General features: G+C 35.3%; 1 protein-coding gene across 7 annotated transcripts in view; it reads left to right on the top strand.

The window, feature by feature from the left end:
- The window catches only part of LOC127874163 (TBC1 domain family member 2B-like), a 37,516-nt gene extending 25,736 nt beyond the window's left edge, over positions 1-11,780 (top strand). For 6 of the 7 annotated variants that reach the window (XM_052418356.1, XM_052418355.1, XM_052418359.1 and 3 more), the window contains 5 exons: positions 2,209-2,346; positions 4,094-4,270; positions 5,743-5,877; positions 6,633-6,710; positions 7,831-11,780. In XM_052418356.1, the coding sequence (XP_052274316.1) occupies positions 2,209-2,346; positions 4,094-4,270; positions 5,743-5,877; positions 6,633-6,710; positions 7,831-7,932 (630 nt within the window). In that variant the 3' untranslated portion in view covers positions 7,933-11,780. The remainder of the gene's footprint in view (positions 1-2,208; positions 2,347-4,093; positions 4,271-5,742; positions 5,878-6,632; positions 6,711-7,830) is intronic. The other variant, XR_008046674.1, reaches the window with a different exon arrangement.
- The last annotated feature ends 4,110 nt before the right edge of the window (positions 11,781-15,890 follow it).

The raw sequence follows: 15,890 nt of genomic DNA, 5'->3' as shown, positions 1-15,890 counted from the left end.
TCTTGTGACCTTTAATCGATTTTCATGATATTTACCGCCAATCTGTATCTCCTTGTTGCTCCTTTATAGTGTGGACCAAGGTAAATTAGCTTTTGTCTGGAATTGCATTGTGCACTTTTCACAATATGTTTCTTCTTAAAAAACTAACAGCTTTTTCTGTGGTGTATTGGTCATCTTTAGTGATAGATCTAGATGAAGATTTGTTTGTGGATTAGGTTTATAAGTCCGTTACTGTCTGTGTGTCTGTGGTGCGATCCATCAGTTTGGCTGTCTGAATATGGATCCTCTGATAACTCAAAAAGAACTAAAGTTGAAAAAACTTGCTTTGTTTATAGAGGGTTATATGGTGACATGCACCTTATTATAGTATTGTTTTCATCACACCTTAACTGTGTTTGCTATGGTTACACAATTATTTGAAAACGAAAATCTGCATCCTTCCATTACGAAAAAGAACTTATAGGCCCAGTCTCACTATGATGCTGGTGGAGCCCCAGTGCGTGATCCGGTATCTATTGGGATGAACCAGGGCTCTACCGGGTTGAACCGGGGCTCAACCAGGGACAACCGGTGCTTCACCAGGAAAGTATTAAAATGTTTAATACCTCCGAGATGAACCGGGAGTCACCAGGAAGGACTGGCAATGACCGGTGCGCACAGGGAACAACCAGGACGGCACCGGGAACACCGGGGACGGCACCGTAGCTCCTACAGGGCCCATACAGACCCCGGCCGAGCTACGGCAATGCCCTGGTTGTCAACGGTGGCGCCCCAGTGAATGAGAGTCCCGGTATAGCTACGGTACCTCGGTAAACCAGCGCTCTGCAGGGACGCCACCAGCATTCAACGGGACTCCGTATGGGCATTACCAGCAGCGACAGGGGTTAAACCAGGGCGTTGCCATAGCTCTGCCGAGGTCTGATGACTGTATAGCCCCGGTGAGTGCCGGTGGAGTTAGGGTATACTGGGGCATGGCAGGGACGCTGCCGGCTTTCACCAGTGCTCCACCTGGGCATTACCGGCGACAACCCTGGCGCTGCTGGGGCTTCACCGGGATAAACAGTAGCTAGTTCGGGGTTGACCGGGTCTCTGCCGGGTTGTTGACCGGTACAACCTGGGCAGCACCGGAAAATAGTGTGACCGCGTTTAAAAATTTCTACGCATCATCCAGGGTCTCGCCGGTAGACCGGCGTTAGCAAACCTGTGATGGACCGGGGCTCTACAGGCAATAGTGAGACTTGGGCTTATGGACATCCTGTTATTACTTTGACAACATTTACCAAGTAGAGGCTGTTGTCTTGTCAATGAGAAAGCCATTGTTTATTTATTTTAATTATTTTTCTCAACTTGCATTATTATACCACACCACTGACTTTGATATGATGTAAGCTTTAAACTCCATTATTTAGCTGTGTCATTGAAAAATTCAAAACACTTTTATTGTTCATTTTCCCGATATAATGATATGAATGCGTGCATGTGCAATCAAATAATAAAAGCTGACATTCCCAGCTTTCTTATAAAGAAAAACAAAATACATATTTAGCAATTTGTATTGGTCTGTTATAAGTAAGCCAATTACAATTAGTTACTTTTGGTGTGTTTTTCTTTTTATTGGGTGTCTAAGTATCTGACTTACCAGTAGTTAGTTTGTATGTGACAGGTTTTACAAGTGCATACAACAAAGGACATGCTATATTTGTAAAAAAAACGAGTAACTTTGGTTGTGTCAGAAATTTTGTGAAGTAATACAACTAGTGAATCTAAGGCAGAGTAAACTTTCTTGTGTATTGCCAAGCCATGTTAATGGTCTCATTACAAATTTAAAGAACATAAAATATGTAGACCATAGAGACAAATATTCATGTTTTCATTTGTTTGCCAGCATTTTGGCATATAATTATTTTGATAATGTAATGTATGAGGGACAGACTTGAACCTTTATGTATTAGAAGTATGTTTGAGCTGACTTCATGGCTTGTTGCAATTGTTTCAATTATTTTCAGCTGGAAGCCATCCAAAAAAATTATGTACCTGCAATTTCTTTTGTAGTAAGCTTTCAATACTTGCTTCTATGACTAATAATGAAACAGACCGCATTCTTAAATTCAAAATAGCAGCTTATATAGGACTTTTGGAGTTTATGAACCAATCAAAATCTCAAGATATCAATTATAACCATTCAGCCTCTTTCACCTCCTTGTTAAGGGTTTAAATCGCCTTGCCGCCATAGCCCTGCTGTTTCTGAATGAGGAGGATGCCTTCTGGTGCCTCGTTGCAATTGTTGAGCACATTCTTCCCCCTGAGTACTTCAGCACCACCCTAATGGCAGCGCAGGCTGATCAGGTAGGAAACCTTCACCTGAACACATTGCTTTTCATTATAGAAATCCAGCTTATAAGGTGTCATCCACATTGCAGTCTTTTATTTCATAAAACATGAAGAAGTTTGTTGAGCAAATTATTTCCGTATTTCTCAAACAGCACAGCATGAGGTTTACGTGTGCAGTACACTTTATTTGCAATCATGTGCAAAACACTTTATTTTCATCTATGTGCAATACTTTTTATTTGAATCCATGTGCAATACACTTTATTTGAATCCACTTGCAATACACTTTACTTTCATCCATGTGCAATACTCTTTATTTCGTTATTTTCATCTATGTGCAATACACTTTATTTACATCCATGTGCGATACACTTTATTTGAATCCATGTGCAATACACTTTATTTTCATACACGTGCAATTCACTTTATTTTCATCTATGTGCAACACACTTCATTTTCATCCATGTGCAATACACTTTATTTTCATACCCTGCAGTGGTCTACACTAATAACACCTCTTGAACATAGCTGACACAGCTGTGCTGTTGTTTTTATTAACATTTGTGACAATTTTTTTAAGCTCTAGTTAATATTGCTGGGTTTTTTAACCAATCTTTATAAGGCAACGTCTTAAGTTATACATTTTTCACTTAAGATTTCTGCACAAATGTTAGTATTTAGTTTCAATATAGGCTATATTGAAACTAAATACTAACATTTGTGCAGAAATCTTAAGTGAAAAATGTATAACTTAAGACATTGCCTTATAAAGATTGGTTAAAAAACCCAGCAATATTAACTATATAGAATACACTTAACCCCCTCAGTGCTTTGGTGTAGAGGGTGAATCAGTACACACAAACTTGTGGTTATATTCACTTTTAGTAACACACTTAACTGCTTCGATTCCAAGTGAAAACAATACAGGTTGGTTACTTAATAATAAAATTGGCATTTTATTGATTTTCCAAAAATGAATGTATACATATTTATATTTAGAAGACTATCAACCAACAATGCATCTGCCATTTCTTTTTAATATAATAGATAAAACGTTTGGTTGGAACCAACATGGGTCCAAATATGCTGTACTTTTTGATTGGGGGTGGGATATTTGGCGTGAAAAACTTTTGGTTCGCTGTGGGATATTGGGCAAGAAAATCTCACATCCTTGAATAACTACAGTGACTTTTCATTGTTTAAGTGGTACAGGCAGAATGGATATTTCAAACAATCAAATAGCGCAGTATTTAAAAAAAAATTAGAAACAGATATGGATCTTTCATAAATAGTCATAACACCAAATACGTGACTGGTGATTCTTTTTTAGTAGATGATTAAATCATAACAAAATATATACTCAGGGTTCCATGATGCTGGTCATCTGACATGGATATTTTATTCAGCTCACATTTAGATTTTATGCCCCCAGATTGAATGATTGGGGGTATATTGTTTATGGCCTGTCTGTCATTGTATATGTGTGTCTGTCATTGTATGTGTGTGTAAGTTTGTCCCAAAACTTTAAGCTTGGTCCCCAAAACTTTAACCTTAGTCATAACTTTTGCAATATACAAGATAGCAACTTGATATTTGGAATGCATGTGTATCTCATGGAGCTGCGCATTTTGAGTGGTGAAATGTCATGGTTATCTTTCATGGATAAAGGTCATTTGTTTCTAAAAATAGCTTCCGTGCGGCTTCAAAGCGCAATAGGGGGCATTGTATTTCAAAAATACAGCTCTTGTTTGTCCTTTTTCAGCGTGTGTTGAAGGACCTTGTGAAGGACAAGTTACCCAGTGTGCACCAGAAGCTGGAGGCCAATCAGGTGGACCTGTCCCTGTTCACCTTCAACTGGTTCCTCACCGTGTTCGTAGACAACATACCCACTGAGATGTTCTTGCGTATCTGGGACACTTTCCTTTATGAGGGAAGCAAGGTAGAGTTGCTTCAAGGACATTTTTCTTTAAGAGGGAAGCAAGGTAGGGTTCGACCACTTTACTTAATGAGGGAAGCGAAGTAGAGTTTGAACACTTAACTTTATGAGGGAAGCAAGGTAGGATTGGAACACTCTTCTTTATGAAGGAAACAAGGTAGGGATGGAACACTTTACTTTATGATGGAGGCAAAGTATGGTTGAAACACTTACCTTTATGAGGGAAGCAAGGTAGGGATGGAACACTTTACTTTATGATGGAGGAAAAGTATGGTTGAAACACTTACCTTTATGAGGGAAGCAAGGTAGGGTTGGAACACTTTACTTTATTAGGGAAGCATGGTAGGGTTGGACCACTTTATTTTTAAGTGGGAAGCAAGGTAGGGTTGGAACACTTTACTTTTTGAGGGAAGTGTGGTAGGTTTGGAACACTACTTAATGAGGGAAGCATGGTAGGGTTGGAACACTTTATTTTTTAGTTGGGAAGCAAGGTAGGGTTTTGGCAGGTGGGGTTCTGGGACACTTTCCTTTATTTGGGAAGCAAGGTAGGGTTGCATCCTCGATACTTTCCTTAATGATGGAAGCAAGGTTGAGTGTTAGGTGGTAAAATTGGGACACTTTCCTTGGTGAGGGAAGCCTTTAATAAGGAGGGAAACAAGGTACAATTGCATCTGGGACACTTTTCTTTATAAAAAAAGAAAGGTAGGATTGCATATGGGACACTTTCTTTAATGAAGAAAGCAAGGTAGGGTTTCATCAGGGACACCTTCCTTTATGGTTACAGTATACTAAATAACCGTTTCATGTAGGGCTGTACTCTCTAAAAAAATATCATAGTTGATTCGAAGGCATGTTGTACACTTTAAACTATTGTTCTGGCTTTATCATTTGGAGAAAGTAGTAGGGCATGAATAGGTGTTCACTACTCAATTCCTGATATATGATAAACTTAGAGACAATACTAAAACATTGCACTGAAAAAGGTTACATTCCACTAAAAAACGGCCGGAAAAAAAGTTGCAAAACAGTCAATTTTGACTTTTGACAAGTTCTTTCTTGGCTTGTACATGACATATCTTTTTTAGTGCACAAATCGACTCCGCCTAGAATGGCCTTTAAAAAAGGTATGGTTATGGGGGTCTCTAATGTTGCATTTATTTTCGCTTAAAGATGTAGCTTTTACATTGAATTATATAGGGAAACTATTTAGTATATTGTGACCTTATAGTCAGCCATGATTCAAGCAATCAATGGGTGTTAGAGGATTGGGGTATTTACATATTTCTCTATGAGTGATGTAATTTAGTATATTGTCACTATCAGTTGTTACCAATTTGGAATTGGTGATTAACATTAATTGAAAAGAAAATTATTAAAAACAAGTTAAATAAAGATTTCTGATGTTTTAGTGATGGCATCAACTTTAAGAACAAAAAGATGCTTAAGCCTATCTCCCATTTTGTGCTCATGTTCAGGTATTGTTCCGGTTTGCCACTGCCTTCCTCAAGCATTGTGAGACTGAAATCCTGCAACAGCAAGACGGCCTGGATCTTAATAGACTCCTGCGGAAAATAGGGGAAAAAATGACCAACGTGAACCAGATATCATATGTATGCCCGTCGTTTGTCAATCCTGTTATATATTTCTTTATGTTTTTGCTGTGACGTCTCGTTACAATTCCTTGAGAGTAATCTGACATTGCCCTCAATGCATGAATGCAAGAAAATCTTTGAAAGAATGTGACGATAAATAATTGGCAGTTGTCATAAACCGTACATGTGAAAAATTGAATCTTGAAAAGGATACAATACAAGCTACTTACTACTTTTTGTGCTAATGATAGGTTAATTTTGGCAAGCTCTCCATCTGTATGTAACAAATTGTTCTCCATATCTTATGCTATTTACGGCATCCACTAAACATTAAACCAACCTAGTGTAACAAGGGACAGTAACTGCTTCTTTAAGAACGGTTAAATAGAAGCTTGCAGTGATCTAAGGGGTAAATATGTTGAAATATTCTGCAAATCTGTGTGTTAATTGAAACATGTACCATAAGTGTACTGTACCACATTGTGCACAACAATAAACCTTTGTGTTGTTGTTCTATATTCCTTAAACATATAACTACATACCTTATGTAAAATTTCAAGGTTGAATAACCTTAAGTTATCGTGAATTTTCTTATTATTTGTTTTATTGGGCCAAAGTTAAATCTATTGTATCTACCCTTGTTCATTTCACATGTTCAGTACGCATTCAACTGGATCATTTTACATGTTATTTTCAGTACGCATTCAACTGGATCTTTTCATATGTTATTTCCAGTACACATTCAACTGGATCATTTCACATGTTATTTTCAGTACGCATTCAACTGGATCAACCCTTTCTCCATGAGATTCCTTGCCAACAAGCGACAGCAGCATATGCAGGACATCAAGGTATGTAGGAATAAGTATCTCTAAATCATTACGCTTAAAGAAGAATTGCATTTAGGTATATTGGAAAGTACCTTTATAAAGCATAAGGCCTAAAGAAGAATGACATTTAGGAAAGTATCTCTAAATTATAAGCTTCAATAACAATTATATGGGTATCTCTAAATTTGAAATCCTAAATTAAAAAAAACATTAAGGTATGTTGAATAATATTTCTAAATGATATGTAATAAGAGAAGAACGGTTAGAAAAACTCATAAATTTGCTGTGTTAGCATCGCTATAAAAAAGTGCAGATCTAAACTTTTTTATTTTGCAAAATAGCGAATTTGCATTTTTATTTGCATGTTTCTGATAAAACAAGTTTATTTTGTGTGTAGTGATGAGTACAACGTAAAAACAGTAAGAAAAGCTTGATACTTTTCTGTTTTAGCATCTTGATAAAAAAAAGTGTCATTATGGTACATTCAATAGTTTCTCTAAATAGTAAGAATGAAAGAAGTATTACATTACCACATGTGGAAAATTATTTCTAGATCATAAGGCTTAAGGAAGTATGACTTAGGTACTCATGCTAGTATCCCTTAATGGTTAGGCTTAAAGAAGAATAACAATAATGTGTATAGAAAAATAATGTGTATAGAAAAGTTTCTATAAATGGATAAGCCTTAAGAAATATGACATTATGATGTGTACAATCTTATCTCTAAATGATCTCTAAATGACTTACAGAAATGTTTACATTTAGGTACATAGGATAGATTTGTTCAATGGTGGATACTATGAAAGATTATTTTAATTGTTAAACTTGATGATTATTTAAGTGTTAAATAATAAATATCTATGACAATTGTAAAATTACATTATAAGTTGATGAGGGTATAATGTTTGATTGAAGACTCACCATATATTGAAGCATTAGTATAACATTGAGTTATAAAAAAAAGAAACAATTACAAACATTTATTATTTTGTGAATAAAAAATTGTGCATATTTATATATTCAATAATTGTTTTAGACGTCTGGTAGTGAATTGCTAGTCTTATTAGAAACAATTTCACATTAATACTGAGTGTCTGAATCAAACTTGAAAACTACCGGCATATATTTGACCTTATTACAGATGGAGTTAACAGAATTGGACAAATTACGCAAAAGTATAAAAAGAGAGAAGTCAGTAAGACGGCAGGAAGAATACTTAAGTGAAGATGACCTTGACAGTTGAGGCGTTGTTTCTATAGCAACTGTGTTACCATAGAGATATTAGTATGCCGTATTGCAACAAAAAATACATGTAGCATTTTTTGAGGCCTTCATGCAATATTTGATGTTAAGGACATATGCCAGACAGTGTGCCAACTGTAGAACTATTTATGGCATGGCCATTTAAATAGGATCGATGGAATCAAAAACCAAACAATCCCAATCCAATGGTGAAATTAAAAAGTTTGATTTGTTATATACTTATCAACTAAATTTTGTAAGTATAAGACTTTTTCTATTTCAAAAAGCGTATTCCATAAAAGATATTTTACTGACAAAACAGGGTTACATGAAATGTAATTATAATTTTATTTGATTAATGAGATTTTACTTGTTTTACGTTTGAGTGTTTATTAATATTCTGGAAAGGGAATTAAAAAAAAAATGACAATGATAATGAAATCCTACACATTTAGAAAACGTACAATTGATCCCTGTTATTTGATCACATATGCTAATTTATTAGCTCATTTTAACACATAGTGCTAATGGGAGCTGTTAGCAAATTTTGACATCCCCCGTTCGTTATCTTTTTCTTTAACATCTTCTATTCCTTGACAGGTTTTTAGGAAATACTTGGTTTACCCTCTTAGTTGATTAAAATAAGTCCTGTAAATTACGTGTGTAGGTCTCAGGAGGTTAAAATAAATTTTAAAAATGTAAACTTTACAAATCTTCTAATCTTAATTCCCAAGGATCAAGGCTTTGATATTTGGTGTGTTACATTGAAGTTTGCTTAAGTTTGGCGATGTCTGGTGTGCATCATCAAATTTTAGCTGGTTCCAGTCTTAATGTCACACTTTCATCCAATCTTGATGAAACCAGGTGGAATGTTATCTGGAAAATATCTAGGTCAGAATGAAATTCGGCCATGTGTGCCCAAAAACTAGGTCAATATGTCAAAACTTACAAAAAAACGTGTGACCACTTTAGAGGTCACATTTATCCAAATAACAGAGGGAGTTTTATTGTGCAATGTGCTCAGGCAATTGTTTTTCATTTAGTCTTTTAGGTAAATTACCCCAACAAGGTTAGAGGCCACCTTTATGACTTAATGAAACTTGGTCAGAATGTTTATTTTGACTCCATCTTCTCCAAGTTTACATCTTGGTCAAGTGTGACCAAAAACTAGGTTACCAGGTGAATTCTTGTTCACACTCAAAAGGCCTCTTAAGGAAGCTTGGTCAGAATGTGTATCTTGACAATATCTAGTAATAACTGGCTCCCCTCCTCAAAGGTCAAGGTCACATGAAAAGGTCAAAAGTCAAAGATTGCCATAAAGTCCTGTCTCCGCAATAACTTTGCCATTTATGAATTTATTTTTAAATAACTTTAAGAAAGTTCAAGCCATTATAAGACAACAAGCTGCTTTTAAAATTCATCTTGCAAAATAATAGGTAAAGGTAACGCATACGAGTTTAAAGATCAAATTGGCCATAAAAAAGCTTGTTTGCACCATAACATTATCAATATTCATTTAAGATAAATTTTGAATAAATAAGCTTGTAACTTATAATGCGAATGTGTTTATAACGCTGTCTTGTTGCCTGGACCCTGTCATCAGCGTTATATTGAAGTTACAGTATACATATTAACCATGTTATGTACTAAAATCTGAAATTTGATTGTTAAAAAATACTTCCATGACTAAAATGTTTGGGTCTCAGTAGTCAGTGGTTTATTGCCATTTCTAATAATCTTTTAACATACTTAGTACATTAAAGTTAAATGTAATAGTTTCTTAAAGTGAAGACTGTATTTCATTAAAGTCATAACAGTAATATGTACTGTGTTATGTTACAAATATTTTCAGAATGAGATTTTCTAGTCCCAAATGAGTGTTGCCAACAGTATCCTGTGTTTGTATTTTATTATTGTTTTTTGGTAAGCAAATGTGCAATACATGTATTTGTGTTTGTGTTTTTTATGAGCATGTTTTTAGTGTCGATTTTTGTTTAAATGGGATGTATTGCATCTTGCCATGTATTACAGACTATATGTTTAATTGTTGTTTATGTTTTGTTTTTTCCTTTCTGATGTTTTAAGACTTATCACATATGTTCTCTATTAGATTTCTATAAATGAACCTGCAATATCATGTTGTATCGAGCAATACCCTTTCACAGATAAATAAAGGTTCAACAACGGTACCAGATTATTTATTTTTTATTTTGATTTATACATGTAAACATATTATATAAAGTAGGGAGGAATCAAATATGTAGCCATGTATGTGTTTGTAAACATGTTCTATGCAATAAGCCTCTTTAATCAAACAGTATCAGTTGATATTTGTGAAGATATTATTGTTTACATGTGAAGATAAAAAAAAAAATTATATGACAAATATATTTAGCCCAATTGGTGCAAAAAAGTACAATGTGACATTGAAATATGAAGGCACATGGTACCATTTTGCAGCAATTGGGTGATTTGTAAAAAATGTAATGACTTCTTAAGGCTTAATTTTTTAGCTCACCTGTCACAAAGTGACATGGTGAGCTTATGTGACCGTATGATGTCCGGCGTCCGTATGTGCGTGCGTGTGTGTGTGTGTGTGTGCGTCCGTCAACAATTTGTTTGTGTAGACAGTAGAGGTCACAGTTTTCATCCAATCTTTATGAAATTTGGTCAGATTGTTTATCTTGATGAAATCTGGGTTTGGATTGTATTTGGGTCATCTGGGGTCAAAAACTAGGTCACTAGGTCAAAAACTAGGTCAAATAATTGAAAAACCTTGTGTAGACTATAGAGGTCGCAGTTGTCATCAAATTTTTATCAAATTTGGTCAGAATGTTTATCTTGATGAAATCTGGGTTGGGATTGTATTTGGGTCATCTGAGATCAAAAACTAGGTCACTAGGTCAAAATCTAGGTCAAATAATAGAAAAAACCTTGTGTAGACAATAGAGGTCGCAGTTTTCATCCAATCTTTATGAAATTTAGTCAGAATGTTTATATTGATGGAATCTGGGTTGGGATTGTATTTGGGTCATCTGGGGTCAAAAACTAGGTCACTTGGTCAAAAACTAGGCCTAATAAGAGAAAAACCTTGTATAGACAATAGAGGTCGCAGTTTTCATCCAATCTTTATGAAATTTGGTCAGAATGTTTATCTTGATGAAATCTGGGCTGGGATTGTATTTGGGTCATCTGGGATCAAAAACTAGGTCACTAGGTCAAAAACTAGGTCAAATAATTGAAAAACATTGTGTAGACAATAGAGGTCGCAGTTTTCATCCAATCTTTATGAAATTTGGTCAGATTGTTTATCTTGATGAAATCTGGGTTGGGATTGTATTTGGGTCATCTGGGGCCAAAAACTTGGTCAATAGGTCAAATATTAGAAAAACCTTGTGTAGACATTAGAGGTCACAGTTTTCATCCAATCTTTATGAAATTTGGTCAGAATGTTTATCTTGATGAAATCTGGGTTGGGATTGTATTTGGTTAGTCAGGTGAGCGATTCAGGGCCATCATGGCCCTCTTGTTTACTGTAGATACACTAAAACAAACATCCATAAGCTTCGTTTGGTTCTTTTATGTATAAATAAATGTAAATCAAGTGTAATTGCCTGTTGTTATAATACACATAAATTACATATGAAGTGCCATTTGTTACAGATGGTTTAACATTACCATCCATGTCTTTGTGATATTTTAGTACACAAATTAAATAGTTATACTTTATAAAGGTAACTTTATTTGTGTATATTTGTATGTGTTTTTGTGTTATTTATCACATCTTTCGTTCTGTGTGTTAAGTCTGTGATTTTGTTTTCTTTGATCAGTAATAAATCTTGTTACAAAGTTTGTGTGTGTGTCGTATATTTAAAGCATTGACTGTTTTTATAAAAGAAACAACTATATGCAAAATAGGATAATGCCCATTTCACCATTTCCGTTTACACACTTTGGTTTCTTATTAAACCAACAAAGGTTGCAGCCTCCATTTTTTGTGTTTTCTCTATATCTTACATATTATTTGAAGGCGGAACTGTGAAGGGCATTAAGACATGTGCAGAAGGCATGATTCAGTCATGGTGGCTCAAGGTCAATGGACCACTTCAAGGTCAAAGGTTTAAGCCTCCACCATTTATGTCTGGTGCATATCTCCTATACCCTTCCCTGGATTTTCATCAAACTTGGGATTTTCTCTAAAATATCAGTTTCCCGGGCTTTGTTCCTGAACACTTCAAAGTGCAGTCGGAGGCTTTGTTTCACAAACATAGCTTTTTGTTGTAAGTGCTTCTTATATTGTGTATTCCTGGATATATTTCCATCATTAATAACAGGCATTCAGAAGTTTTCAAGATAATATAAGTCATGTAATGCCGGCTGAAAACCAAGGTTACCACTTCAAGATAAAACAATCGCCAGCTTACATAGCTGTCTCTCGGACTGCATTGTTAATTAAAACGTAGTTTTCCCCGTTTGTTTGTAAAAGCGACAATTTTTGGTCAAATGATTTTTGAATGACTTCTTAAAATATTTATAATGCTCCCCTCGAAGAATGCTGCATAAAAGAATGGACTGTCCGTCTAAGCGTTAATGCAAAATTTCTGTCTCAGCCATAACTTTGCCATTTATCGGTGCATTTTTAAATTACTGTACAAAATGCCCACCATTGTAACACATTGTAACAACCGTCTCCCTACTTCAAAGGTCAAGGTTACAATTAGAGGTCAACTGCGGTTATAAATCAGGTTGTCCAGACAGTAATTTTGTGATGAGGGGGTAAATTGTGAGAGGCAAATGTACTCTAATTTATTTTTTATTTATATTTTTCCGTAAATAAAACATACCCCATGATTTAATAATTAAAAGAAAAGATTTTGTGAAAATGGTGTTAAGCAAACGTTAGTAGTATATTGCTACAGAACAAACAATATGCTGGGCCAGTCAAAGATGAAAAGGCAAGCGTTCAGATAAAGTTAAGCATGTTATCAATGAAAGTATAGCGCGTTATTTCATTCGTTAGCAATGGATGATCATAGAAAGAATTAAACAGATATAAATAATAATTCGTCTTATTCTTCATAATGACACTTGCCAGCCATACCCATTCCCATATCATGATTTTCGTACCGGAAGTCTACGGAGCAGTAGCGTAGTGTAGTGATAGGGAGGTGTACTACAATACTGTCATTCGTGGTTCTAGGCGGGTACTAAAGCTATTTTTCAAAACGAATTATTGTTATATTCGACACTATAATTTTACAATACACTAAATATGTTAATGTTTATACTCTTTATAGATGTCTCCCCCCCCCACCCCCGCAATATACACTATGAAAATCGTCTAACATACATGCACATACAGAAAGCACCGGAACTCTAGAAGGTGTTGGTTTGGAATGCTTTTTTTCTTTGTATTATTTATTGAAAGATTTTTGATTTTTTGCGTTACTTAAATGTCATAAACTAGTACTTTCTTACATTAAATAATAAATAACACAGTTACAAAACAGATCACATACGTGTTGCCCCAAAGGCGTTGAAGAACATTGTTAATAGTAATAGAACAGGTAGTCGCGTAGAAGATAGTGTAAAGTATCCGCTGATTTCTTCACAGCTTTGTTACACGTATTTCATTTGTGTATTTCTCAGGGTAAATGCCACATGTCTATTGTATCTGCAAACCTGATTTCACTTTAATCGCAGGCCAGTGAGAAATATTCTTACAAAGTGAAACAAGACTATTTATTGCCAAGCAATAAATGTCCCCTACCGGCTCCACCATTGTCAGAAATTCCACTATTGTCAGATTTTTTATTTTTTTTTTATATTTGTTGCCATAGCAACCAGAATTTTTGACGTAGGAACAAAATGAACTGATGTGCATAATGTCCATATTGCAATCTATCCATGTTTCAAAGTTTCATGAATAAATATTTAGAACTTTTAAAGTTATCGCAGGATCCAGAAAACCGCCATTTTCAGCAGTATTTCTAGTTTATGTATTGCCATAGCAACCCGAATTTTTGACGTAGGAACACAATGAAATGACGTGCATAATGTCCATATTGCCATCTATCCATGTTTCAAGTTTCATGAAAAAATATGAAGAACTTTTCAAGTTATTGCAGGATCCAGAAAAGTGTGACAGAAAACCAACATTTTCAGCAGTATTTCTAGTCTATTAGTTGCCATAGCAACCAGAATTGTTGACGTAAGAACAAAATGAAATGACGTTCATAATGTCCATATTGCCATCTATCTATGTTTCAAGTTTCATGAAAAAATATTAAGAACTTTTAAAGTTATCGCAGGATCCAGAAAAGTGTGACTGACTGACAGACAGAGCGCAAACCATAAGTCCTCTCCGGTGAAACCGGTAGGGGACAAAAAGTGAGGAATTTCGAAGAAATCCGTATGCAACAACCCGAAAAAATGGAAACGCGGCCTCTGCTTGTTAGCAACCGATCATAACACAAGTGTTTACATTCCTTTAAGTGTGAATATGCATTTTTTAAATTCAAACGAAGCCGCTTAAAACCATTAAATTCATAATCTGAAAATCGTCTGTAAAAACAAATAAGCCATATAACTCATTTCCGGCTTCACTTGTAAAAATCTCACTGTATAAAATGTCATCAGGATACTGAAGATCAGATCTTCATTCCGGACAAAGAACATTAAAGGGGCATTTTCGCGTTTTGGTAAATTGACAAAATTAAAAAAAGTTGTATCAGAATTGAAAATTTTCGTTTTATTAATGATATTTGTGAGGAAACAGTAATACTGAACATTTACCATACTCTAAAATATCCAATATACGCATCTTTTGACGATTTACAAACCTGAAAATTATAAAGCGTTGCAACGCGAAACGATTGAATAATTTGGAAAGTTCTGTTGCTGTCGTTATGTGTTGTTACACTACGAGGCTTGCTGATATAACGTATAAAATACATCATTAATTGCATGGGGAAGAATGGCAGAGTGGTCTATGCATTCGACTTTTACTCCAAAGGTCAGTGGTTCGAGTCCAGATGAGGATTACTTTTTTATTTCTTTAATTTTATTCTTGTTTATTTACCGGAGCTTTTTTGATCGAATGTTTACAGTTATCAATATAAATCATAATCTGTTATAAGATCCCATTAAGCTACTCAACTCGGATAGACTCAAAGTCTCAATAAGTGTCCTCATGTTTATGCGTAATATCTAAAGTACACAGCGACTTTAGCGGACGCCCACAGTTGTTCGCAAACAATATCCCTAACTGTCCCGGAGCGTCATACAGGTTGAGGAAGTGAACACATGAGATGTTCATTCAATTAAGTATTGTATATCGTATTGACATAAATAACAGAATAGCTTAACGAATCAGGCCGAATGCTTAATATAAGTATGTTTTCACATAACAACACGGTTCTTTCATTAAACCGGTTGCATATATGCACTATATACAATACAAATGGGCCGTGCTCTGTGAATATGGGGTTTAATAGAGGTGCGTAAGCTGTCATTCCAAATTAGCCTGTGCAGTCCACACAGGCTAATCAGGGACGACACTTTCCCCTAAACTAAATTTTTGCTAAGAATAGACTCTCTGTAAACGAAAGATATCATAAAAGGAGAAAATGTCGTCGCTGATTAGCATGTGCGGACTGCACAGGCTTATCTGGACGGCACTTTACGCACATGCATTGTTGGTAAAATCCAAATACGTGTCCCTATGTGTCCATTTTCAATGACAGAGTTTGACTTAAGCACACAATACTTTGCATCGATTGATCTATTGGAAATACGCGTATGTTAGTGGACTATGAACGCGGTACCAACTTGCTATCCATTGAGGGTGTTGATGATTTCATTTCATACAGTCATCCTTATGAAGACTATATATCCACTTCGATTGCATGTCAACGATGTACCAGATATGGCTACTTAAATTATTTCCGTTTTCAAGTT

Source organism: Dreissena polymorpha, chromosome 3, assembly GCF_020536995.1.
Source record: "Dreissena polymorpha isolate Duluth1 chromosome 3, UMN_Dpol_1.0, whole genome shotgun sequence".
NCBI classification, from domain to species: Eukaryota; Metazoa; Mollusca; class Bivalvia; order Myida; family Dreissenidae; genus Dreissena; species Dreissena polymorpha.
This window is presented reverse-complemented; position numbering and strand designations above follow the sequence as displayed.